Source organism: Castor canadensis, chromosome 12 (genome assembly GCF_047511655.1).
Source record: "Castor canadensis chromosome 12, mCasCan1.hap1v2, whole genome shotgun sequence".
Classification (NCBI taxonomy): Eukaryota; Metazoa; Chordata; class Mammalia; order Rodentia; family Castoridae; genus Castor; species Castor canadensis.
Window position 1 is genome coordinate 67,423,498 of NC_133397.1, and position 27,897 is coordinate 67,451,394.

At 38.5% G+C, this 27,897-nt stretch overlaps 2 protein-coding genes across 3 annotated transcripts in view; one reads left to right on the forward strand and one right to left on the reverse strand.

Moving 5' to 3' along the window:
• The window catches only part of Lrrtm4 (leucine rich repeat transmembrane neuronal 4), an 818,312-nt gene that overhangs the window by 525,263 nt on the left and 265,152 nt on the right, over positions 1-27,897 (reverse strand). The gene's annotated exons all lie outside the window — the stretch shown is intronic.
• LOC141414979 (ribonuclease H-like) lies at positions 15,257-23,448 on the forward strand. Its single transcript, XM_074050987.1, has 4 exons — positions 15,257-15,344; positions 16,970-17,059; positions 21,115-21,947; positions 22,697-23,448. The coding sequence occupies exons 1-3, from the start codon at positions 15,257-15,259 to the stop codon at positions 21,708-21,710; spliced, it is 774 nt and encodes a 257-aa protein (XP_073907088.1). The 3' UTR covers positions 21,711-21,947; positions 22,697-23,448.

A 27,897-nucleotide genomic window follows, 5' to 3' on the forward strand; every position in this document is an offset into this window, starting at 1 on the left:
TAAGGAACATTAAAAACCAATTCCTGGATCTCATATTAGATCTACTTTATCACTATATCTCTACAATGGTAGAAACCAAGCACAGATGTCTGCAAATTCTAAAAAGTAATTTTCATGCCCCTCCAGAGTTAAGAACCACTGTGAGGGTTGATCAACCAAAATTACAAACTATTAAGAAAATTTGCCAGCCCTTCATCTATTTATCTTCATGAAATTTGCAGTTTATAATCAATATTGCATTCGTCAGAAAATGTCCTACTTCTGTCATTAGAGGGCAAAATAACTTGAACAAAAATGCCGTTTTCATTTTATTTTCCAATTCAAAATTTAATATTGTTAACACCATAAATTATTATTCTGGCTTTACTATTCATTGTAACCTTCTTCTATTAGCAATAAATATTGTTATTGAGTAAGGTCTTTTAGAAACAACTAACATGATTTCTAAGATGTATAACAGTATATAAAATTGTTCCTATATAATATTATACAAAACATTGCAAAAATTTTTTTCACTTTTAAGGAAACAGTGGGAAGTTTCCAATCTTGCCATAATATAAACAAAAGTACTTGCATTTTTTAAATAACATTATAAATGTTATTTGCAAAAATGCAGTCTGACTCTTAAGAAGGAAGAATGTTAATAGCTCCTCCTATTTGTCTACATGTAGATACCACAACCAGTCATTTTTAAAAAGTTTTGTTGAGATATTATTAGCATATCATGCAATTCATCCATTTAAAGTATGCAGTTCACATATGTATAACAAACTAGTTTTCCCCAATCAGTCTTACTAGTGTTTTCTGTATAACTACATTATGAATGGTGAAGTATAATTAATTTGACTTGGAAATAATTCATAGAAGTTTTCTGAACTGAATAATGGACTCTTCAAACTTCAGCCTCAATTCTAAGAACTAAGATATTGTTTTCCATCTGTGTAGCAGAATATTTGCTTCCTTTATCCATGCATTTCTAAAATGGAGTGCAGGCAAAAATAAAAGCCTGTCTAAGTAAAATCATTATTTTATTCATTGTAAGACATACAGAGACTCTAAAAACCCAACAAGAAATCTAGGGGAATTTATCCATGATAATTTATTGAAAATAAACACTTTCAATCTTTCAGAGAAAACATGTTGACAGATATATGGAAACATAACAACACATTGTTACTGAGTGTAAGGACAAGATGTGAGATAATGATGATTTTTAGAAGTTTATCTGAAGACCCTATAGTCTAATAGAGTACATGAAATTGATGTCTCTTAAAAAATATGGTGTTCTTTTACATCTAATTTTCAGAAATTATTATCCACAAGTCATTTTTCTTTAATCACAACTGTCATCATAGATAGAGGATTTTTTACTAATCTTCTGATGCTACTATTTAAGTGGAAATCAAAAATATTTTCAATTTTGGTAAGACTCTTAAAAGAAGGACATGAAAGAATTAAGAGTGAAGAGGCTTCAGCATAACAACCTAGGGTTGTGACCAAGTTCTACCAAGACTAGATGTATAATGTAGGGCTAACTGTTTAATGAGTGGCTCAATTCTTCACTTATAGGAAGTAGTTTGTAATAAATGGTGCATAGAATTTTCATAAAGAATAGATTATATCAAGCATGTATATCATTTAATAGAGTGCCTAGCTCTTAGGCTACTCTCAACAAATGGAAGCTACTGCTGCTATAAAACAGATATATGTGAGCATGTTATCATACATTGATCATTTACTACTTCTTAGAAAAGAACCCAAGAAATTTTTTCATTATGAATATTTGTATGTTCATTTAGTGCTTACTCGTTATCCTTATGTATCATATAAGGATAGCAACTTATATGACATGGTATCCTGTGCTGTCCATCACTTCCCAGATAAAATTTGTAACATACAGTAAGTAGAAGTAAGATGTCACAATCCAGTTGTAGTAAAAGGAAACTCACTTCAAATAATTCTAAATAGATGAGAATATTTTGAGAGGGCAGTACTGGGATTTGAACTCAGGAATTTGCACTTGCTAAACAAGCATTGTACTACATGTGCCATTCCTCCTGACCTTTAGAATTTAGTTATTGTTCTGGTAGGGTCTCTTGCTTCCCTCTCCATGCCCACACCCACTGCATTACTCTTACCTTATGGCTTTTAAGTAGCTGGAATGATACTCATGAGCCACTGGGCCTGGCTTTATATATTTTTCTTTTTTAAACAGGATCACAAAGGTCATAACCTATGTCCTTTAAACTGCTTGGACCTTTCAGTTTCTTTAGGGTTAACAGCACAAAAGTAAACTTATCATAGGAAAAAACATCTTCACATGTTTCCAATACACACTGCAATAGTTACTTCATAAAATATTTATTTTAAGGTTGTTTTTCTATTCAACTCTTCATATTTAAACAGGTTTATAAGAAAATGGATAATCTTATGCTAGCAAATTTTATATACATAAATGCTAAGAATGTTTAATTTTGATTTCATAGAATAATTAAATTTGAAATATGTAACAGCATCATAGTAAATGAAATAAATTGCTATTAAAAAGAATTTAAGAAAGGACTACAGCATAAAATATTACCAGAAAATATTTTATAAATAAGAATGCCATGTCATGAGGCTTTATGCTGAGATGGTGTATGTCATAGAAAAAAAAACTTTAATGTTATTATGCCACAGAGATGTATTAATCAGTAATTACTATTAACAAAATGTAATATTGCACAAATTACCAGAGCCATCCTTTTTATTAACACAACTTTGTGAAAAAATAAGAAATTTTGCTCAAATTATCACATTAATATCCCTCTGAGATTTGAACTATAATTGCAACCACTTTTATGCTGCCCCATGAGACATAAAAGGAATGCAGGAGGCAGCTGACAATCCACTTATGTAATTATATTTCTCCCTATGTTTGAATTATTAGGCAGAAATTTTGCTAATAGAACTATAAATGAATACTACCCTATTCCTTTCATGTTAAAAGTTAGTTATTGTCTCCCTATAGAGAGATTTCGAACACAGGAGAGATACTACATATTGTGTATCCATGACCTCTACTCACCACTTTACACTAACATGTGAAATTTAAGGAATTGCAAGAAATAAAAGTTAAGGTATTGCCTAGCAACCCCTCAAAATATGAAAGTCATGGAAGACTCACCAGGAATGAGAAAAGGCAAAATCATCTAAAAGCTATTTTAGACATATTTTCTAGTTTCTATGTTATCTAGGTAAAAAGAGAGAGCTACGCAGACATGAGCTCATTTTCTATGCATCAGAGAAGCAATAAGAGGAATAGATAGAAATAAAGACATACTGTCCTAGTCATCACTGCAAACTCATATCGGGACAGTAAAATTTCCATCAAAGATATTCCAAAAAAAAGTTCCAAATTTAAAATAATAAAATGTACACTTAATGCACAAATAAAGAATTGAATCATGATGCCATTCAGTCTCCATTCAATGTGGCATCATTTTTAGCTCTTTTTACTTATTTCAAGAACTATTAGGTATATCTACTTTTTATTTAAAACTTAAATTGTTTTGTTATACTGAATACAAAATATACTTTAATCACCGAATCTTACAATTCAGATACTGATTTCCTTGCAAATGGCTTCCCAAAACATTAATCATGGTACTTGAAATTTCCTCTGAGGAAGCTGATATAATAAAATATTACTGGGTTGAAGTCAAAAAAGACCTATCATTTTGTGAGGATTAAATAAAAGAAGTAAATAACAGTCTCTATTTCATGGGAGAGGGAAGGTGTTTTCAACATATGTTTGGTAACATTTACTCTGATTTGTAATATCACATGAGACTTCTTCAACAGCACTGGGGATTTGTGTTGGCAATAGTAGGTGGAGCTACTGAGTCTGTTAACACTCTCAGTGCACTTTTTACAGTGATTTTGACCTGTGCCCCCTCCACACCCGTACTGCCACACACACACACACACACACACACACACACACACACACAAATTTCCTGAGATGGAATAATGAGTTTGAGGGAATTGCTATCAGAGAGATATTAGGAGACAGCACTACTTTGCATGATGACAATTTCAAGATAATGAATTCGGTCTTAACATAATCTAGCATTTGGTTGAAAGTTGCTCTTCATGACAAGGATGGGAAGGTCAGAAGAAGAAGGGGCTGGGGATGTGCCTATGCTGTATAGCATGCATGAGGCTGTGGGTTCAAATGCCAGCATGAATAAAAGAAAAAAAAATTGGTAAAGTAGGCTGAAGCATCCACTTCATAGGATAAGGTATATGTGGTAGTTCTTCCATCAAGACCTCAAAGTGTTTTTTTTCTTTCCTGGAGTATTGCAGTACTATATATCTGTCCCACCCTTTCTTTATATAGTGTCTTAGATAAATCCCTATAAAATATGAGGATGAAAGTTTTAGTCACCCACTTAAGACCCCTATGTCTATTCTTCTTTTGTAGAATAACATGTAATTGTCACCATTGATTGATAGGTATTGGAAAGTAGATTTGACCTAAACCAGCAGATTCTAACAGAGAAAATAATTATAATTTATACTTCCAACAAGATGAGGTCTTCTGCACATTTTTTCTGAAGAGAACATAATGAATTAGTACCACCATGACCAATGTGAGTGGTGGGACTCTAGCAGGATCTGATTATTGCCTCAGACCTTATCAAATACAGATTAGTGTTCTAAATGTACATGACAATGTCTTCAAAACTTGTTAACAAGCTGAGTATGTGGTGTAATTGACAAAAGTTTCATTGAACAAAAGAATGGAGCTCCTATGAGAAGTGGATGCCAAGCTTTTGAATCAAGGAAAAAAGATACAGCGTTTTATAGAAAGTGGTCCTTATGTAGGCTGTTTGATGAAACTACTTTTACAAATGAAATGATTGAGAATGAATGGGAAAAAATAATCAAATGACAGAGCTACAAAAGTATTTGTGACTGAACATGAATAAATGCCAGACAAAAAACCTAGCAGGATAAAGGTCTTGCTTCTCTGGTTTATTGCAAAGGCTACTAGACTTCTTGTACTAATGCTACAATAACTGATAGCTGAGTAAATGTAACCAGATACTTAGTATGTCATCAGGTATTATGCTCATGTTTTCCCTTAGCCATTTCATTTACTCTTTAAAATATCCATGTAGAATTGGTGTTATCATGTTCATTTCACATATAAATAAACATAGGCTTGGAGTGTTTTGATCACCTTTTCAAGATGACATAGTTAATCCAATGTAAGGCCAAGGTCAAACAGATGCTTTTCTGTTTTCAAAATTCTTAAAATTAAATGATATATTTAATTTTTAAAGTAGTACTATTCAAGGTTCCATTATAATATTTATGCAGTCTACATGAGCCAACCTTTCATCCATGCATTGTGGAATAATTCTTCGTACACATAATATCATGTACATGTATGAAAGGAGAGAAACATTTTGAATGGACATCAATGTTAGTCTATAGAAGCTGAGGTTGAAAAGACATAAATAAAATGTAACTATTTGAGATTATCATTTTATTATTGTTTTCTAAACTCCCAAAACGAGTTAATTCAAGATCAGTATAATATCTAGTCTTTTGTTGACTCATACTGAGCTGTTAGCTTTCTTCTTTTTTTTCTATGGCATAAATGAAAATGCTGTATACCCCATAAAAATTGCTTTGCAGTTTTGATACACTTAAGGATGTATTAAAGGTATGCTTAAGTTTATTTTAAATTCTCAGAATATTTGAATACTAATCTCACAACCAATATTCGAACTTCACACATTTCAGAAACGTAGCAGCAATACAGGTAGCAGCTGATATCATTGATTATGCAACAAAATACTCTGTACTATACTATTTTCTCAAGCTTGCTCTTCATTTATTAAAATTGGTGACTTAAAATAGTTCCAAAGTTTGTATACATTATGCTGAATGAAGTGCTTTAGGCACTAGCAACTCAGGTATTTAATATTCAATAAGCATAGTCCTAAAAGTCATTGCATGTTTTAAAATTTTCATTGCATACCATGTGTTACTGCTGAGCTCTTAAAATCATTGCTTTGTTATGCTACTAAAAGTTGGTAAGATGACATTCTGATATGATACTTTAAATTTAAGTACAAATTGTGAATATTGTATTTTCTGAAAAATGTGTGAAAGGATAGTATAACCACACCTATTTTATGCTTAAATACAATGACTAGTCATCTATTTTATACTTTTATAATATAATGATAAACTTCTGCATTTTAATCTTCTAAAATACAGTAATAAAACCATTACAAATAATTCTTATAGATTGTTTCAAAAGTATAGGTAAGCCAGAATAATAGCTATGTTTCTATATTTGGGGATATAAATTGGATCACATTATTTTGAAATCTATATTTTACTTAAATTTAACATGTATTATGCCCGTGAGCACACATCACCATTCTCTCAATGAATGCATAGTTCTCATTGTATAGATGCAGTAGTATTTGAATATCCAATCCTAGATATTTGGGCATGTAAAATTCCATTCAATTTTCATATTGTCATCAATTCTGTAATTTTCTGGTTTTATAAAGAAGTAAATTATGTTAAATAGAACTTCAGGTCAAAGGTATGATTTTTTAAAAAATTTTATTATTCACTGCCAGTGTGATATATCAACAACAGAAACAAATGATCCCTTTTGCATCCTGCAGCTAGGACAGGCTTTGCAGCATCTGAACAATGCAATCTGACCAGCACAGGGACAATGGCTCACATTAGGCTGAGAGATAAACCTTTTAGCTAGCTCTTTTGCAATTTGCTATGACTTTTGGATATTGCCAATTGGTCATGTATTACAAAAGCCTGAAACTTAATAGTTTCCATTAAGCCACACCTCAGGCATTGGGAACTAACATACCCCCCAAAATGTTATGCAAATATGACACCACTAGTATTCAAATGACTATTCAGCTTTTGCAATCATAAATCTCCTTTTTTTTTCTTTTTTTCTTTGATTATTCATATGTGCATACAAGGCTTGGGTCATTTCTCCCCCCTGCCCCCACCCCCTCCCTACCACCCACTCCACCCCCTCCCTCTCCCCCCTACCCCATCAATACCCAGCAGAAACTATTTTGCCCTTATTTCTAATTTTGTTGTAGAGAGAGTATAAGCAATAATAGGAAGGAACAAGGGTTTTTGCTGGTTGAGATAAGGATAGCTATACAGGGCATTGACTCACATTGATTTCCTGTGCGTGTGTGTTACCTTCTAGGTTAATTCTTTTTGATCTACCCTTTTCTCTAGTTCCTGGTCCCCTTTTCCTATTGGCCTCAGTTGCTTTTAAGGTATCTGCTTTAATTTCTCTGCATTAAGGGCAACAAATGCTAGCTAATTTTTTAGGTGTCTTACCTATCCTCACCCCTCCCTTGTGTGCTCTCGCTTTTATCATGTGCTCAAAGTCCAATCCCATTGTTGTGTTTGCCCTTGATCTATAGCACCTCCTTTTTTCCCCCACAGCAGTTAACTTGAAATCAATTAGTGATAAAGTCAGCACAATTTTCTGTGATGCTGATACTTTCAAGTTCAAAAATGAAGAAAAAATATATATAGTTGGAGAAAGGGTCAATACAATAACCCTGTTTAAAAAAATGGCTATTTTTCAAAAAACTATTTTTTTTACTTTCCTCAATCTTGTTATAAATAGTGAAATAGGAAATGACAGGAATACCAAACAATGAATTATGATTGATGACAAGCAATCAGTAATGTTCTTTAACAGTTATAGGTAAAATTAAATGCCATCTGTTTTTCACATACTTTTCTAAAGTAAGAGATGTATTCTGCCTTCCTATATTTTTGTTACATACTTAGTGTATTAAAATCTGATCAAATAAAATATAAATAGATCAGGGACCAAGCTGAAATTTTCTCTGAAATATGAATTGCATGACTTTTGCTTTTCAGCTGTGTTTCTCGTTATATTTATCTAGCCAAAATCCCTGATCGCAGGAGTTCTCACAGTCATTAAGATTTCTTAATGAATAACAGATTGTTTTCTTTATGTGATATACAAGTTTATGATTTTTATGGTTTGTTCATGTTTTTAAAATTTAATAATTCAATGTTATACATACAAACATGTATACAACATTTCCACTTCACACATACATATTTGTCATTTTATTTGCTTCTGTAGAAAAAAGTCATCAAAAAGAATGAGCAATAATAATGGATTATTTGGTGGGAAATAGAGTAATTCTATTATTATTGGTGAAATGTAATTCAATTTAAAAAGAACTAAATGTGAAGAATAACACAACATGAAATTTGAAGGACACTAGTACATATTTTAATATTTAATTTCCAATTCTCAGAGAAAAACTTCAACAACACTTTGATTATAATATTGATTGCTCCTATAAATAATAAGCTAATATCTCAACTCTGATTTTAAGTCTCAAATGACAACAGATTAACCCCTTATAATTTGAAGAAATTATTTCATATTTCCCTTCCTTTTGTGATTTTTATCATTATCATTATCATTGTCATTTATCCTTTTCTTATTTTTATCATTTCAAACAACATTCTCAAGTCTGTACTGATTGCTCTGTCATCTTAATGGAATGTCTTTTTTTGGTGGGGGGACACTGGGGAGTTGAACTCAGGGGCTCACGCTTGATAGGCAGGTGCTCTTACTATTTGGCCAGGGCTGGCTTTGAACCAGGATTCTCCTGATTTCTGCCTCCTGTGTATCTAGGATTACAAGCATGAGCTACCAGTGCCCAAAAGAGGGAATATCTTTTGATCCACATTATATAAATGAGTAGTTAAATGGCTTAACATTAGTCTACATTTTTTGCATAATCCCTATTCAAGCCACCATAGCAATGCATTTATCTTGACAATACTTGATAAAAGACAAATCTCTCTTTTAAACCAAACTATTTTTTATAACACTGTCTATCATATTCCACTTTATTTGGGCATGAAGGTGAAGGTACTAGTTAAACAAATCCTAGATCACTGTAGAAAATAAAAATGATAACTCAAAAAAGTAACATTATCCATAATTTTTAAGTCATGACAATAAAATTTCAAACCCAGAATCACCTAGCATGGATAATACAAATCACAAAAATAAACAAAAAGGTGAATAGCAAGATTAACTGAACCCAAACAATATTATCTATTAAGGTCTTCAGGAAAAAGTATAAGGTGAGTTCAAAATGATAAAGCAGAAGTAAAGAAGCTTTATGATATTTCTTTGCCCACCATTTCTAATATAGAATGGCAGAAGCTGGAGCACAGTTCAAGTAAATAGCATAAGAAGAGCAGTATGCACTGAAAAATCAAATGGACACATCTTCCAGGAAGGGCAGAGTGACAAATGCATAAATCTCCTTCCCATCCAAATGCTTAAAATTCTTCAGGATGTCTACAAAATGAAGTATAGACATGGCCATAGTAAAATAGCACACCAATCAAAGAATGTCTTGCAATTAATCTTTTATAAAACGATATCTACCTGAGACAAACTGTGGATGCAATCTAAAACTCATGGAGAGCTCTGGATGGTAAGAGGGACACCTGAAAGTCTTGTCAGGCAGAAAAAGTTGTTGATGCATACAAAAGCGAACCCCTTGAGATGCTAATCACTGCACTGAGCAAACACCTATTGTGAAATCCTCAATATCAGTTTTTAAAACAACAAAAGAGTGGAAGCAAAAGGACTTTCTCATGGAAATAAAATATTTAAATAAAGCATGCCCTATCCACTCATTGGAAGTTTATGCCATTGTGAAAATAATAGTATGGGTCAAGGTGAACTATTCTAGCACACTTTCTGCTTTTGGAAATAAAGTTTTACTGTAATATGGACACATCCATTTGTTTAACCATTGTCTATGGCTGCTTTTATAAAATAATGGCAAAGTTGCTTAGTTTTAACAGAAAACATCTGCCCAGCCAAGTCTAAAATTTATTATATTGTCCTTTTCAAATATTTTTCTTACATAGGTAAAAAAAGGCATATTTGAAATACAAATATTTTTATTAGCTCATGCTTAGTGAAAAGGGAATCTACAAAACTGTGTGTGTGTTAGGGCTGGCAGAGCGGCTTCGGAGCTAGAGTGCCTGCCTAGTAAATATGAGGCCTGAGTTCAAACCCCAGTACTGCCAAAAACATCAAAACAAAAAATGTACATGATCAGCTCATGTTTATAATTTAAAATGTTTATGTATGTATGCATGCATAAGTGTATGGGGAAGGAGAAATGCCATAGTACTAACATTGGCTATCTCAGGATTATTAATGATTTCATTTTGCTGTAATTTGCTGTTTTTAAATTTTATCCATAAAGAAAACATATTACTTACATAACCAAGACAAATATTTTAAATTGAAAAAGAATAAAATCATTATGGCAGCTTTATCATTGGTTGTAGAATCATTGTTTGTAACAGGTGAATTTTCTGAAAAGAAAAATGGAATCTTCTTTTGTTTTAGTAGAGAGGGGTTTGTCAGACTCAAGGAGTAAGTGAGCCTCAATCTAGTGCAGGGCAGGCTGTAAATTATTTCAAGGTTCTATGACTTTGATAGCAGTTGTCTGGAAGGGGAACAACTGCTCATTTTCAACTGTGGACTCACGAGCATGGAGAGACTGTTATTTTCATCTGTGCTCCTTCAATTGAACATGGAACATCTGTCACAAAACTATTGTTTGATGTGGCAGCAAAGGCTTCTCTCGATCTAAGAGTCCAAAAGCTGATACAGGAAAGAAGATCAGACAACTGCAACCAAAATATTGATACCTGCATACCTCTACCAGATCACTATGATTAAGTATGCTTTTAATAACAGTGAGCATTGCAGAACTGAGAATTATAAACATGGCAATATACTGTGAAGCTATCTTGAAATATATATATTTATATAGTGTTGAAAATATATATATATACTGTTTTTGAACTATATATATATTTTTTATATAATATTTTATATTATATATATTTTATATATATATAGTTCAAAAACAGTATATATTTTTCATGAATTTAGTCATATATATATACATATATAGATACATGCACATGTATACACACAGATTACACACACATACAAATGCATATGGTTGTCTTTACTTATTATTTCACTTAAATAGACTTTTAAAGTAGGAATGTGAAAATGTTTTTAAGTATTTTATTCTTGTATAATTGACATGTTTTGCATTTTCAGTATGAACTTTAGCTTTTGATTTGACTGGAGCTTACTTTATTTTGCTAAGTAGAGATTTGCAAATGTGACTACTGGACAACTCCAAATTATTTGAGCGTACTGAATTTTCATTAAAAGTAAGTCTCTTAGACCTGTTGAATTCAAATGCATCTTAAAAACATGTCCTTAGATTTACAGTTTAGAGTACACTATAATAATTTAATGAATTTTAGAAGTCTGCAACTTTTTTTATGCTTGTCTCTGTATGCTATTTTTGTCTTTATTGAGAACTTTCTATTTTCTGCTGATTTTAGAGAGGCAGATGAGTGAAATCTGAGGCTCAGTTACTTAATTTAGGGCACCTAAAGTCTGAGTTCTGATGTGGAGTAAAGCAGAGAATCTGGATGAACATCTTAGCCTTTGGAGTCAGAAAACACTTCATGCTGAAACCTCTTTGCTACCATGAGGAAGTGGGAGGTTTCAAGTCCTCAGTTTGTTTAAGCGTGATTACACTATTGCCTGTCTCCCTCATAAAGTTGTTTTGACATTCAAATGAATTAATAGTTGGGTAGTGTTTAGCACAGCATATAGTATGTATCAAGGCTTCATATATTGGCTAAATAAATGGTGACTGATGTGATTCTGATTTAAAATTCTGTAATGAACCTATACCAAAAAGCTACTGGAGGGAAAGCAATAATGAGGAATTTAGGAAGCTGAGGCAATTTTGGTTGTAAACTGAAAGCATAGATCAGATACAGGTTAAAAACAAAGCCAAAAGAAACAAAACTATTGCCAATTTTGAGTTTTATAGAAAACAAATGAAGGACAGACTGCAGGAGGTCCCAAAAGGTGATAAGTGATCAAAAAAAACCTCTCCTTCCCAGAAAACTTCTGTCTCCACCTGAGAGACATATCTGACTTCAGGCAATACTCAAAAGGGCTATAAAATCCAATCTCCAACCCGACCCAAAGGACCACCAGTTTCCAGGTCCCCCTGCATTCTCCATTATGCAGTCTTTCTCTTCTCTTCTCTACAAATAAAATCTTTATGACATCTGCTGCTGAAGTTCACCTGTGCTTTTATTCTCAGAGAGGGCTCAAGAACCCTGAGCACCTGAAATTCCTGTGCTTGTCATCTATGCATCATATTTGGTGACACAGAAAGGGACAAGTCTTCACCTGAGGTCAGCATAAGGTGTGCCAAACTGGTAAATGCTGCCTAAGAATGTGAGCATGAACATCTGGCACTCTGATGAAGTCTGTTCTCCAGGAGAGCCCCCCAACATGCCCTCACTAAGGTGGACCTCAGGCCGAACTTCTCTCTCTCTGTCTTTCTCTCTCTCTCAGGATGGTTTCTCTCTTGGGAAATAGAGGAAAATCTCTGAGCCCATTACAGCTGTAAGGCAGGTAACCCCAGAGAACGTGGGTGTCAGCCGGGGGCTTATACAGGACTGCCAATGCTATGTGGGCAGAGCCAGATTTCAGTGTATGGAGGCTTTTTTTTTCCCCTCTCCTTAAACTCTCTCTCTCTTTCAAGATCTGACCTGCCTAAGAGGTGGTCTGAAAACAGCTAGTGAAAAGGAAAGTTTCTCTTCAAACTATAAGGGTGCTCTGGCAGGGGCACTCCCTGGTGTCACCTGAAGGCTGGAGATGTAACTTCCTGACCTGCCATGTGGCTACAAATGCAGCTAAGTCTCAGACCCCTCCAGCCATGTCCATGGCAAACAGAGAATCAGATCTCTTAAGCTTCTTTCATGGTTTCCATAGCCCAAGAGTGGAGGTCACCCCTTGCTTTCAGTGTTTCAGTAATGCCCCTGAGCAGGATTGACCTAGACAGCAGTGGTGACTAGTAATCCCTCATGCTTTGAGCCTGGAAACTCTCTTTTCCCCCAATCCTCAGCCTCTCCTTCCCCTTTCCCATGTAATTCAGGATGAGTGTCCCCTCCCGCCTTGGATCTAACTAGCAGTGGACTTCCTTCTTCAGGGAGTTTGGAAAAAGTCCCTGCAGGCACCAGAAAATTCTAGTCTCTAATTTAGGCTTAACTGTCTTTGTCAAGCATCTGGTTAAACTGGTTGAACAGGTTCTACAGCCTGACCTCAGGGAAAAGAAAAATAAAAAAAAAACAAGACCTCATGGTCTTCAAGCCTTCAGATGCTCTTTCTCTTCATAAAAAGCATATATGCCTCACACGATATATAGGGGGACAAAAGTCTAATTCATCAGGAGTCCCCATCCATGCCTTTGCAGGGGTCCTCCCTCTGGCCACACAAGCCCTCTTGGTTACTTTGATAGAATTATTTTTAAATTACAAGCCTTCAGCTGGTAGAGGAGAACCAGGTACCTGGGTCTCAGGGCAAACAAGTAAGTCAAAATCAATAAGAGATTGGTCAAAGGTCATTTTGGTGGGGTGGATGCACCCAAAATACCTAAAAATCCTCCACGACTATAGCCACAGGTGGCAGTGGCAAGAGGAAAGGAGAGAAGGATGTCCTCTCCCACTAGAGTTTCTCCTCATCTGGGGACACCTAGATAAAAGGAGAAACCTCTGTTAAGGTGACCAATTTTCCCTTGTTTCCCTTTTTAGATGGGTAATCAAGCCTCAAGGATCCAGGAAGGATCCCCCCTTCCATGCTTATTAAAAAATTGGAAAGATCTTGATCCACAAAGTCTTCAGCAAAAGTGACTCAAGTTTTACTGAACCCAGGCTTGGACACAGTATCCTCTGGAAGATGAGGAAAGATGGCCAGGAGGAGGGAGCATTAATTATAATACCATTCTTCAATAAGATATATTTTATTAAAAGGAGAAAAAGTGGACAAAAGTTCCATTTGTTCAACTGATCTTTTTCCTAATAGACCACTCAGAATGTCTGAGCAAATGCAGGCTAGATACCCAGACCATGCTGACCTTTTGTAGAAGCCCCCAAACTCCCTTGAACCAAGGAGCCTATCTGATGCTCCTTTGGATCCTCCTCTCCCCCCCTTAGCCAGCTACCTCACCCTGTAGACATCATCCCACAGGACTCTACACCTCCAGCTAATTCCTGGAGGGGATAGGACTCAGGTTCCTTTTAGAGTGAGTGAACTTAAAGAAATAAAAAAGGATTTAGGAAATTACACAGAAAACCCAGATCAGTACATCTAGGCATTTAGAGAAATCAGCCAAAACTTTGAACTATGCTGGAAAGATGTAATGCTATTGATATTTCAGACCCTTACTGCTCTGGAGAAACAGCTGGTACTAGATCAGGCAGTCAAAGCTGGAGATGATAATCACTGAGATAAATGTGACCTACAAGTCTGTCTCAGACTGTCTCAGACTGTCTCCTCACAGGAGGAGGAGGGGGAGGGAGAAGAAAGACAAAGACACTGGATACCTAAAAGGGAGCCTCTATTCCCAATTCCAACAGGAGATCAGGCAGTACCTAGTCATTACTTTAAGTGGGACCCTGAAAACGACAAGGATGAATGGAGCTGTAACCATTTCATCCACTGCATTCTTGAGGATCTCAGGAGAGCCAAGGTAAAACCTCTTAATTACTCCCAAGTCATGGCTGTACAGCAAGGACCCTTAGAAGCCCCAGTAACTTTCCTACAGAGACTTAAGGATGCTTTACAAAACCATACCAACATTGTGCCAGAGTCACAGGAAGAGGAAATTGTCCTAAAAGATGTATGTCTAACATAGAACCAGATATCTGTAAAAAGCTTCAAAAACTGGTGGCTGAATGGAGCAGAGATCTAGACCAATTGGTCCATGTAAGTGTACTATAATAGGGACTTAGAAAAAGAAAAGAAGGACCTGAAGAAGGAAATGAGAAAGGATAAACAGCAGGAGGCTCTGATATCAGTGCTCAGAGAAGCTTCCCTGGGGCAAAGTCCAAACCTGAGGACATGCTTTCAATGTGGACAGGCAGGCCATTTTAGGAGGGAGTGCCCCTGGAGAAAGCTACCTCTGGGACTGTGTCCCAGTTTTTGGGGAAAACATTGGAAGGCACACTATCTCCAGTTCCCAGGGGAACTGAGGCCAGAGTCTCCCACCCAATGATGGGTCTTGGGGCCTCCCATCCACGCTTCTGTAACCACAGTAAAAGCAGAGGAGCCCGGGGTTATACTCACGATCAAAAAACACAAGGTAAACCTCCTTATTGATACTGGAGCCAGCATCTCAGCTATTCCTTTCTCTCCCAGACCCAGGTCCTCCAAGAAAATAAGGGCAAAATAGTTTCTGCCAGGGGGGGTAAGTGAGGCAGTAGGGTGGGGTAATGGAGGGAGCAGGGGGAAGGGGGGAGAAATGACACAAACATTTCATGCACATAGGAATAAAATAAAAATTAAAAAAAAAAAGAAAATTACTGTTTGGGGCATATCAGGACAGCCCCTAGAGCGTTATTTCACTCAGCCTTTAGCCTGCTCCTGGGGAGATTTCCATTTCTGTCACTCCTTTTTAATTGTCCCAGAAATCCCTACTTCTCTCCCAGAAGAGAGTACTTTTGCTTGTCCCTAATAGAGGAACAAGTAGACCCCACGGTGTGGACGGATGGACATACCATGGGACAGGCACAAACAGTTGTCCCAGTCCTAATTCATCTCAAGGACCCTTCCTGGTTTTCCCATCAAAAACAATACCCTTTAAAGCCAGAAGTTAAGGAGGGGCTAATTCCCATAATCAAAGACTTAAAGAGACAGGGACTGCTAATAGAATACTCCAGTCCATATAATACTCCTATTCTTGGTGTCAGGAAGGGACCTAACAAGTGGAGGCTAGACCAGGATCTCTGCCTGATCGATGAAACAACAATGCCTCTCCACCCTCTAGTTCCAAATCCCTATATGCTTTTAGCACAAATACCTCCAGGTATGGCTTACTACTCTGTCCTGGACTTAAAGGATGCCTTCTTTTGCATTCCCTTATACCCTAAAAGTCAACCTATTTTTTGCCTTTGAGGACCCCACAAGAAAGTCTGGACAGGTCACCTGGACTGTCCTCCCCCAGGGATTCAGAGACAGCCCTTGCCTCTTTGGGTTGTCTCTAACCAAGATTTGGCAGAGTCGCAATATCCACAAGCTACTCTGCTACAATATGTAGACGACCTCCTGCTCTGTGGACTGACTTAGCTTGTCATTTCACAAGCCACTGAATCCTTACTAAACTTCCTAGCAGATAGAGGATATAAAATCTCTAAAGAAAAAACTCAATTTTGTCAGTCTAGGGTTACATATGTAGGTCTTGTCCTGGAGAAATAAATGAGTACTCTAGATTGATATTCAGGCCAGATAATTTCTCTTATGCCAAGTTTCCTCTTACAGGGGTCCCATGGAAGAACCAGCCTACTCTGTCTTACTCTTGGCTTGGGTCCATTTCTCAGTCAAAAATTCAGATGTTTAACATTTCTGCCCCAGACAACTATATACCAGTTTGTTATTCATCAATAAAAGACCTAGGGCCTACATCCCAAAAAGACATTTTTTTTACCTCATCATACTGCTGGTGCTGTATGAATAACTCTAAGAGCCCCACCTTTATGGGTCCCAATGTGCTTAGGTCTAGTGCTTGTAATGGTAGCCTTGTCTCTGAGCTGACCAAGTCCCCAAACCTTGCTGGTAAAAACTCTTATTGCATATTTACTGCTGGCCATCACAAATGTATCTTAACAAAATATACAGTAGGATTAAGAAAACTGCATAACTCTACCTTTCTGCCCCCTGTGTCTCCATCTTTTACCAGCAGCCTTATTGTCTCTGAATACCTGTTTCCAGGAGACACCTCCCAGGCCCAGGCTAACAAAATCCAAGGAATGCCTTCAGGAAGAATATCTCTTTGTAGGGAGGTCATGGAAAAAGGACCAGGTATGGGGGCTACCATGCCTACACCCAAACCATACTCAAGGATATTGGGCAATTGACCAACTGATACCTAATCCTGAACATATCCCTTTTTTGGAATAATACTCTAATACAACAAACTGAATTTTCCCAACAAACAGGAACAGCTTCCCATAGGTATAGAAGGGAGATTACTTTGATAGTTTTAGGGATAACAGCATTAGTTGCAGCCCTAGCTAGAATCAGCTATGGGATGATTGCCAACCATATAACTGTAAAACACCTAAACAAAGTAGCAGATGACAACTCAGACCAGGTAGGCCTTGCCATTAAGGACATGCAAAGGTCTTTGTTGTCACTTGCTTGTATGGTCTTGGACCACAGCCTGACCCTAGATTTTCTTTTGGCTAAACAAGGAGGGATATGTGCCATGGTCTATACTTCCTATTGCACAGATATAAACACTTTAGGCATTGTAGAGGAACATGCAGATTATATTCTCCAACAGTCTAAGTGGCTGTAGGAGCAATCTCTTGAAACTCAGATTTCTACACAGGTATGGGACCAAATAAAATCCTGACTCCCCTCCAGGACTTGGTTCCTACCCTTTCTGGGGCCTATAGTTGCCATTATTCTCTTGTTTGTGTTTGGGCCTTGCATTTTAAACTTACTTGTCAAGATTGTTTCTTCTAGCCTAGAATCATCAAACTACAAATGTCCCTGATGCATTTGTAGAGGGGACCTACTATTGTGGTCCCCTCTAATTCCTCTTGCATGGTCAGCCCTGATGCTAACCCTTCATGGGCCCCTGTCATCAGGAAGCAGTTATTGAACAGACTTCATTATCCCTATCCCTAACAGCAGTTTAGGGCAACCATTGACAGAGGGGATACTGCAAGAGGTCCCAAAAGGTGATAAGTGGTCAAGAAAACACCTCCCCTTCCCAAGAAACTCTGTCTCCATCTGAGAGACATCTCTGCCCTCAGGCAATACTCAAAAAAGCTATAAAACCCAATCCCCAACCTCACCCACAGGACCACCGGTTTCCAAGTCCCCCTGCATTCCCCACTATGCAGTCTTTCTCTTCTCTTCTCTATAAATAAAATCTTTCTGACCTCTGCTGCTGGAGTTTGCCTGTGCTTTTATTCTCAGAGCGGGTTCAAGAAGCCTGAGCACCTGAATTTCTGCGAGTGTCATCTGTGCATCATGAAGTTGCATTAAATCTTGGAAGAGTCTAACAAAATAGTAAAAAGACAGGAGAAAGTTTGTTTTACTCTTACCCTGACCATTCTTAATGGATATGAGTAATTACACATAGGGTATATTGGAATGATTTTCTTCCTCTTTATTATTCCACAAATGACTGGAAGACACAGAATTTTTTTTTTTCCTTTTTGCCACTCATCAATATTGGTATACTGATGTGTTTCTATAACCTTTACTCACATCCTGCTCTTCCACTTCAGGTACTCAGACTATTATAATGTGGTTTTTTTTTCAAGTATTTATTGACTTCAGTCCATTTCTCTTCCCACATACACCTGTCATTAATATCAGTTTTCCCCATCTATTTCTTCTCAACAGTATATCTGTTCCACAAAAATGTATGATTTTCCACTATTAACTAGGTGTCATTTAAATCTTCCTAATGATGTAGAACTGACCTGCTTATTCATGTTGTATTTCAACCTCTTCTGTACTTTGTTTTAATCAGTGAAAAAAGATGCTATGGAATTTTATGTAGCTACATCAACCAGTGAGGTATTAACACAATTATGTAAATGCAAGTTTATACTGCTGACATTATCAGCTAATTGTAGGTCAGTAGGCACAGTTTCATTATTTACTTTGGACCTTAACTCAAAAATCTAAAATTTAGACAGATAGGCCTCTAGCTCAGATAGAGTACATGCTTACCATGCTCAAGTCTCAGGGTTAAATCTCCAGTACTAAGATAAATCTAAAATTTGAAAACAATAATATTTTTCAACTTACTTTTCATTATTTAATATGCAAACATCATTTCATTTATTTTTTCTCTGATCTTTAAAACCTATACTTTATTTCAGTACTGCATAATTACCTATGTTCTTAAAATACATACTCACATATACATGTACACACACTTCCATCTTCAGATTGTGGGTTAAGTGTAGTCTTTCCTAAAATCTTATGCAATTCTATGAAAATCTACCAACTAATGAATCTTACCTACACTGGAACAGATTAAAAGTAGCAAACAAACAAATGTCAACTTAAATAACTCTATGAAGAAAGAAATTTGATATGGACTTTGTAGACTCTAAAATAGTAAGGGGGAACTTTGAGAAGATGTTAGTAACAGCAAGTCTGAGTTGTTAGTACAAACTCTTCCTCATTGAACAGTCTTAGGAATGCAAAGATAAGTTCTTGAAAAAAAATGGTGCATGTCCATAATTAGAGTGAATGAAGCTATTTGAAAAAAAGCCCTCTCTTTAGTGCATTTTTTCTCTTTGGTCACTGGGAAAATCTAGCCCATAGAGGTGAATTTAAACACTGCAACTTTAAATGATTTGCTTTAATTTATGTCATTTGTCATCGGCCTCCTGGGAACTACGGAAAGTAAAGGCTAAGTAAAGGTTACCTTCTTGCTTCCTTCATCCTGGCACCCAGGAACATTCTTCCTGGTGTCTTTATTCTGTGTTCTGTGTTGTAGTTATACAATTGAAGGCTTCTGCTCTCCCCATTCGGGTGAAACAGTATCCTATGCCTGAGGAGGCCCGAAGAGGCATAGCCCCTCATATCCACAGGCTAATAAAGGAAGGAGTACTGCGGCCTTGTCAGTCTGCCTGGAATACTCCTCTGCTCCCCGTCCGAAAGCCGGGAAGCGGGGACTATAGGCCTGTGCAAGACCTACGAAAGGTAAACGAGCGGACGGAGGACATTCATCCCACCGTTCCGAATCCCTATACCTTGCTCAGCCACCTACCCCCTCGCAAGTATGGTATACAACCCTTGATTTGAAAGATGCTTTCTTCAGCATTCCATTGTCAGAAATTAGTCAGCAGCTATTTGCTTTCGAATGGCAAGAAGATGGGGGCCAATCCGGACAGCTCACTTGGACCAGACTGCTGCAAGGATTTAAAAACTCTCCCACCCTGTTTAATGAGGCCCTGAGCCAGGACCTGGAACCTTTTCGCCGGAGCCACCCACGAGTCACTCTATTACAGTATGTTGATGATTTACTGTTAGAGGCAGAAACCCGAGAGGAGTGCATCAAGGCTACTGAACACCTGCTAACGGAATTAGGTGAGCTGGGGTATCGGGCAAGTGCCAAGAAAACTCACATCTGTAAAAGGTCAGTGACATATTTGGGTTATCGGATTGCAGATGGGGCAAGATGGCTGACTGATGCCATGAAACAGACTATTCTGGCTATCCCATCCCCGACATCCACTAGGGGGGTGAGAGAATTCCTGGGCTCCGCGGGGTTCTGTAGACTCTGGATTCCAGGATTTGCGGAAATAGCCAGACCCCTATATGAGGCCACCAAAGAAGCTCCAGATTGGAGTTGGGGAGAGAGAGAACAACAGGCCTTTGATCAGCTAAAAGACGCTCTTTTGCAGGCCCCTGCCTTAGCCTTGCCAGATCCTACAAGACCATTCACTCTGTTTGTAGATGAGAAAAAGGGGGTAGCCAAAGGAGTCTTGACCCAACAGCTAGGTCCCTGGAAGAGACCAGTGGCATATTTTTCCAAGAAATTAGACGCAGTAGCGGCAGGATGGCCCCCCTGCCTCCGCATCATAGCGTCCATTGCCGTGCTGGTGAGAGAAGCCGATAAACTAACCTTTGGACAGGCCCTCTGGGTAACGGCCCCTCACCCGGTGGAGGGAATCCTTAAACAACCCCCTGGGAAATGGATGACGAATGCCAGGCTCACCCACTACCAGGGGCTCTTGTTGGATTCCCCTTGGATCACATTCACAGATCCCGTAATCCTGAACCTTGCCACCTTGTTGCCTAACCCGGAACTGCAGACACCTGTCCATAACTGCAAAAAATTCCTCTCCGAAGTTACACAGGTACGGGCTGACCTAAAGGATACCCCCTGTCCGGCTGCAAATTAAACTGGTACACGGATGGAAGCAGTTTTTTCCAAGATGGAGCCCGAAGGGCAGGGGCAGCTGTAGTCGACCAAGAAGGAAATACGGTATGGAGCAGCGCCCTCCCACCCAGAACATCAGCCCAAAAAGCGGAATTAATTGCCTTGGCAGAGGCCCTGGAGAGGGCAAAAGGAAAGCGAGTCAATATCTACACCGATAGCCGCTATGCTTTCGGTACCATCCATGTTCACGGGGCCATCTATCGCGAAAGAGGATTCCGCACAGCAGAAGGAAAACATCTAAAGAACCTAGCCAAAGTCCAGCGTCTATTAATGGCAGTGGAAAAACCGAAGGCAGTGGCAGTGATGTATGTCCCAGGCCACCAGTCTGCCAAGATGCTGGAAGCTGTCGGTAACAACAGAGCAGATCAAGAAGCAAAGAGAGTAGCAATGGTGAGTCCTCCCATGGAGACAGGGCAACCTTCCACGGTTGCGGCGATAGACGTGCCGGTCCCAGAGCTCCCTCCTCTACCCCCCCCGACCAGAATACTCCACAGAGGATTTCACTTGGATGAGAACCCACTCCCACTTTAGGGGAAGACGGATGGAAAAGTGACTTGGAAGGCAAGTTAATTCTGCCTGAAAAACTCGGACGATTCCTGTTGGCTAACTTACATAAGCCCACCCATTTGGGGCGGAGAAAATTACTAGACTTGTTGACATCTGCGCAGCTCCGATTTCCGAACCAGACCATAGCAGTCCACCAAATTGTGGAAGATTGTGCCAGCTGCACAATCATGAAACCGGGACGAAGGGAGGGGCACCATACAGGTACTCAGGAACGGGGGAGGGCTCCAGGAAGAAGTTGGGAAGTGGATTTTACTGAGGTAAAACCGGGAAAGTTTGGGTACAAATATTTGCTGGTATTTATAGATACCTTTTCAGGCTGGGTGGAGGCTTTTCCTACAAAGAAGGAGACGAGTCAGGTAGTGGCAAAGGCTTTGCTAGAGGAAATCATACCCAGATATGGGGTGCCCGAGGCAATTGGGTCAGATAACGGTCTGGCTTTTGTTAGTAAAGTCCTGCAGGGACTAGCCCAGACTATGGGGGCCAATTGGAAGCTACATTGTGAATATAACCCCCAGAGCTCAGGGCAAGTAGAAAGGATGAATAGGACACTAAAGGAGACCTTAGCCAAATTGGCCCTGGAGACTGGCGGTGATTGGGTGACACTCCTTCCCTTGGCCATCTTCCGAGTCCGGAACTCCCCTTATGTCCATGGGCTAACCCCCTTTGAGATCCTGTATGGGGCTCCACCCCCCATCATTCAGAGGACCTTAAGCCCGGGACTAGGTGATCTGGCCCCAAATTACCTGACCATGTTACAGGCTCTAGCTAAAGTGCAACAATGGATTTGGCCCTTAATTCAAGCATACCACGCTGTTGAGAGGGTCCCGGCTCCGGAACATGGCATAGTCCCGGGTGACATGGTATGGGTTAAAAGGCATCAGTCCAAAACCCTAGAGCCTAGATGGAAAGGACCTTATGTTGTACTGTTTACTACCCCTACCGCCCTCAAGGTTGATGGCATCGGACCTTGGATCCACTACTCCCACATGCATCGAGCCAATCATCAAAAACAAGAAGGGGTCAAGGAGTGGACTGTACGGCGGCACCCAGACAACCCATTAAAGCTAAAGCTTTTGTGGCCCTGGGAACATGCAGAGTCTTCAGGAGCAGCCACTGATGGGGTGGCTGATCGCTCTGATCTTGCTCAATGCCCAGAGCGGGAGCCTCGCAGAAACCAACCCTCACCAGCCCTATAAGCAAACCTGGATACTCACCGATGGGGAGACTCATACCACCCTCAACGAGACTACTCGCACTGCCCCCATAGGAACTTGGTGGCCGGAGCTTCAGTTCTGCTTCAGAGACATCAATCCTGCCTACAAGTCTACTGCCCCGGAGTCAGCCCGACGTTATGGGTTTTATGCCTGCCCCGGCCACAAAAAGAACCAGGAATGTGGGGGGATACAATACTCCTTCTGTAGGTCATGGGCATGTGTCACATCCAATGATAGTGAATGGAAATGGGGGATATCAAAATCAGACCTAGTCAAATTTGCCTTTGTAAATGGGATATTAAGGGGGCACAGAATTCCGATACCCACCCATAAATGCCAGCCCACGGATCTAGATAGAATCAAGGTCACTTTCACTGAAACTGGCAAGAAGGACACCCCTGGGTGGATACAAGGTAAGGTATGGGGACTTGTGTTTTATAAATATGGTGGACATGCTGGCTCGACCATAGTAGTCAGATTAAAGATTGAGCCCATAAGGCCGCCATCCACAGCAGTAGTCCCTAATAAGGTACTTAGGCCGCCCAATGTAAAGCCATCTCCCCAACCTTCCACGACTCACCACCTTCCCTCAACCATAGCTTGGGCTAATGTGACAACTCCAAGACCATCAGAAACCAGCCCTCCCTTGGTGAGACCCAGTCTCATGACCGGATCTAAAGACCCCCTCTGGGACCTAGTGGACGCTGCATTCCTGACGTTAAACCACACCAACCCTAACATGACTAACTCATGTTGGTTATGCTATGATGTGTGGCCCCTATTCTATGAGGCAATAGGGCTAAACACCACTCACGATACCTCATCTGAGGAAAACGCTACTCAATGTTCCTGGGGAGACCATAAGAGAGGTCTGACCATACAGCAGGTAAGCGGCCAAGGAACCTGCTTAGGAAAAGTGCCAAAGAACAGACGGGACTTATGTACTGTTATTAACGCCAGTTCTACCTGGGAAAATGCTATTAAATGGGTAATTCCAAAGGACAATGGGTGGTGGCTATGCTCGCGGTCCGGATTCACCCCGTGCCTATCAACTAAGGTGTTTAACAGCTCTAAAGAATTCTGTGTTATAGTGGCTGTGCTGCCCCGCATCCTCTATCATTCGGAGGAAAGTCTATATTCATACTGGAATATAGGAACAGGTGAGAGAAAGAAGAGAGAGCCTATTTCTACACTAACCATTGCTACCCTACTTAGCCTAGGGGTGGCTGGGGCAGGGACCAGCATAGCCTCCCTGGCTACTCAACATAAAGGGATGTCTTCGCTGCGCGCAGCCATAGACGAAGATATAGAGAGAATAGAAACCTCCATTAGCCACCTAGAAAAATCCCTCACTTCTCTGTCTGAGGTAGTACTTCAAAACCCACGAGGTCTGGACTTGTTGTTCCTCCAAAAAGGGGGACTATGCGTTGCTCTAGGGGAAGAATGTTGTTTTTACGCTGACCATACCGGAGTTGTTCGTGACTCCATGTCTAAACTCCGAAAGAGCCTGGAACAAAGAAAACGAGAAAAAGAGGCAGGGGAAAGCTGGTTCGAGTCTTGGTTTAACCAGTCCCCATGGTTGGCTACCCTTTTATCTGCACTGGCAGGGCCAATAATAATCATCCTATTACTTGTTACCATAGGACCCTGGATTCTAAACCGACTTATGACTTTTGTCAAAGGTCGAATTAAGACTATCCAACTTCTGGTCCTCCGCCAACAATATCAGGCTCTTCATCCCCTTGAGAATGATTCCTCAATTTAGGCCATAAGAAAAGGGGGGAATGAAAGGAATAGGAGGTCTCAGCGGGCCCCAACCCCCTTGTTGGAGAAACCAGTACCAAACACCCCATGTAGATAAGATAAGCAATGCAGCAGGGCGCGGTTAGGGCATATAGAATGTGAGGAATGTGAGCAGGAGGTACGTGCAAGATGTGAGGTACGTGCAAGATGTGAGGTACGCACAAGATGTGCTCTGCCTGCTTGCCCAATGTTGATAACGAAAATATGCACGCCACCCACCGCAGTCTATATAAGATTTCCCCTAAAGAGGCTCAGGGTCGTGTTTTCCTAACCGGTCCTGCATGTCCGTGTGGGAGCTCGCCCCTGGCTAGCCAGCCCAATAAACTCTGCTTTGTTGATTGCATTCACGCCTGGCTCTCTGTCTCTCGGGGGAATAGGATTCCGGGTCCTAACAGTGATTTAGTTTTCAAAGAACAAAAGTTCAATAATCATCTCTTTCAAAACGTATAATTAATATTATAAATGAAAATCAAGTTCAAATATTAACAATAATAAGAAAGTAAAATACATACTTTCTACATAAGTAAACAGTGCAGATCTTGGTTAACAATCTTTAATGCATTTTATACATAAAATAATCAAGCCCTGTTTACCCCTTTTTACTAATCTGAATTTATGCTTGGCAGGATTACTAATCCAATGTTGTGCTACAGGATCATTTATTTGTTGTTTGACCCTATGTTATTAAATTTTCTTACCTGAAAGATACAGATAAACATAATGCCTTCTTTTTAGGGCTCTATACTTTCAGAGATCATTTCTATAGTTTGTTACTAGAGAAGTTTTTTGATCGTGTACAGCACTGGAATAATTATCTAGAATTCATAGTATATTCTACATAATATCAATCTATTAGTATACATATAAAATTAATTCCTGGATTCGTCTGTGAATGTACTTCAGTATGTGGAGTTAAATTGAAAACAATGTATGAAACAGCAGAGGCTTTCTTATACTACAAAGAAAACTGATATAATGTCAAATAGATATTTAGAATGATATTGTAGAACTATCATTTAAACTAGATGTTTAAAATACATTAATAATTAGAGAAGTAAGTAGCACTTTTACATAATATAAATAATCATGAAATTAAAAGCTTTTTCCATGCAGTGTTTGCTCACCTTTATAACTAGTAAAACTGTAGATTGCTAGTGCTATAAAATTACTAAATTATAAAGTAAAATAAACTTGCTAAAGTTATTTGCAATAATTATGACTTATAGGGAGCTCTTTTCTTTGATTATGGAAGGTTACTGTGAGTGACCAAAAAGCCCATAATAGCCTGCTCAGCTTGACTAAACTTTAAACAGACTTATTCCTGACTGGAGGCCCTCTAACCTCTCCTTACTTTGAGCAATTCCTTTTATAAAGACAATGTAATCCTAACTCCATTCTCTGCCCTTTGAAATGTAAATATTTTTTAAAGCCTCTTGACAGTTTTACCACTCTAGGTAGACGGTCTTTCTCAAGGATCTAGAAGCTGACTCTTTGAAATGTAATCACCAAGCAAGAAAGAGCCCTTCCCCTAGTTTCTGGCTGGAGCCTTGCTCCAAGCTATAAAACTGCCTTCTGCCATGGAGGTATAAGGACATTTGGTTTTCCTAGAAAGAGGTTAATTAGCAAACATAGATGACCTAAGGTCTTAACCTCATCTCTTAGAAGCTTTCCATTGAAATGGTACCAGCCTTGTTTTGCGCTCTGTGGCATATTTCAGGCAATCTTGGAATAAATCAATTTCTGTCTGCCCATCTTCTTGGTGTAATTATTTTCTTTAATAAAGTTATGGTGCTTCTGGGTTTTTACTGTCTTCTCTATGATTTGGAACAAATTATATGTTTAAATCTCAATTTTCCATTTTGTAAATGGGAATTTCCAATGCCTCCCTAGTAGAGTGGTTGTCCTAATCAAAGAGGATGACACAGGTGAATACTTTACAGAATGATGCTGAGGAATTGCTCAGTAAAATTTAGGAATAAAAACATACTCTAAGGGATTGAATAAGCAATTATAAAAAGAATTTTCCAATAAATATGCAAAATAAATTTTGTAAGTATTGTAAAGTTTTAAAAACAAGATAAAAATGAAACATTAGTTTCCAACAAATACTATAGATTTAAAAAAATAAAAATGTTCAACCCCACAGAACTGACAAGGATTTGGGAAAGTAAGTACTCTCATATGGGAGGAAAGAGAGGAAATATAAATTGCTATTGTTTTTTGAAGGACAATTGTCAATAAGTATTAAGAAATTTTGAGTGGTCCTCCTTAGCAATTCAGGGATGAGAAATACTTCAACATTGATAAGTACTAATTAATATTGTTCTTCCCATTTTTAGTTCTTTTAAATTTTATTTTATTGTTGTGCTGGGAAGGGGTACATTGTGACATTTACAAAGGTTCTTACAGTATAACAAGTATATCATACTTGAATTCATCCTCTTCATCATTCTCCTTTATCCCTTCCTCCCCCTATTCAAGAAATAGTTTCAACAGATATCTTTTTTTCCATTTACATTCTTGTGTATACAGTATTTGCACCATATACACCCTCTTACACCCTGTCCCCAACTCCTGGTCCCCCACACTGGTATCAACCACTCCCTCCACAGGCAGGGACTGTTCCTTCCTCCAGTTCTCCAATTTTGAAAAAGAAAGGAGAAAGAAATGACATTTTTGTTTGATTAAGATAGCTATACAGGGACTTTCCTTGTGACATCCGATTTGGTTCATTTCTTCTATTTTACTTCTTTCTCCTTTAGTGCCTTTCTTATGGTTGCTTCATTCAGTTTAAAAATACTATATTCATTCTTTTATAGAGAGTACATCAACCATATTCACCTTAACTACCTTCTTTTACCCTCTCCCTCTTGTGTGTGAACTGCTTTTGATAATGAAAAACTGGAACTGACCTAAGAAATCATATCATAGGACATAAATAAATCATTGTACAATCATATACAAGGGAAAATACTATAGAAACATTTAGAAGCACATTTAAGAAGCTTTTTTAGGTAGAGAGAATTTTCATGATAAAAATGTAAATTGAAACAACAGCAAAACTGTTACTATATTGTCATCCATATATTGCACATGATGTAATTCAGTTAGAAATCAAAAACATACTACAAAAC

Excerpts from the sequence above, each read along its gene's own strand:
- LOC141414979 (XM_074050987.1), top strand. The coding sequence starts at position 15,257 with ATGGGTCTTGGGGCCTCCCATCCACGCTTCTGTAACCACAGTAAAAGC. Across the intron at positions 15,345-16,969 it reads TCACGATCAAAAAACACAAG|GAGACACCTCCCAGGCCCAG; the intron begins GTAAACCTCCTT and ends ACCTGTTTCCAG. Across the intron at positions 17,060-21,114 it reads GGTCATGGAAAAAGGACCAG|GATACCCCCTGTCCGGCTGC; the intron begins GTATGGGGGCTA and ends GCTGACCTAAAG.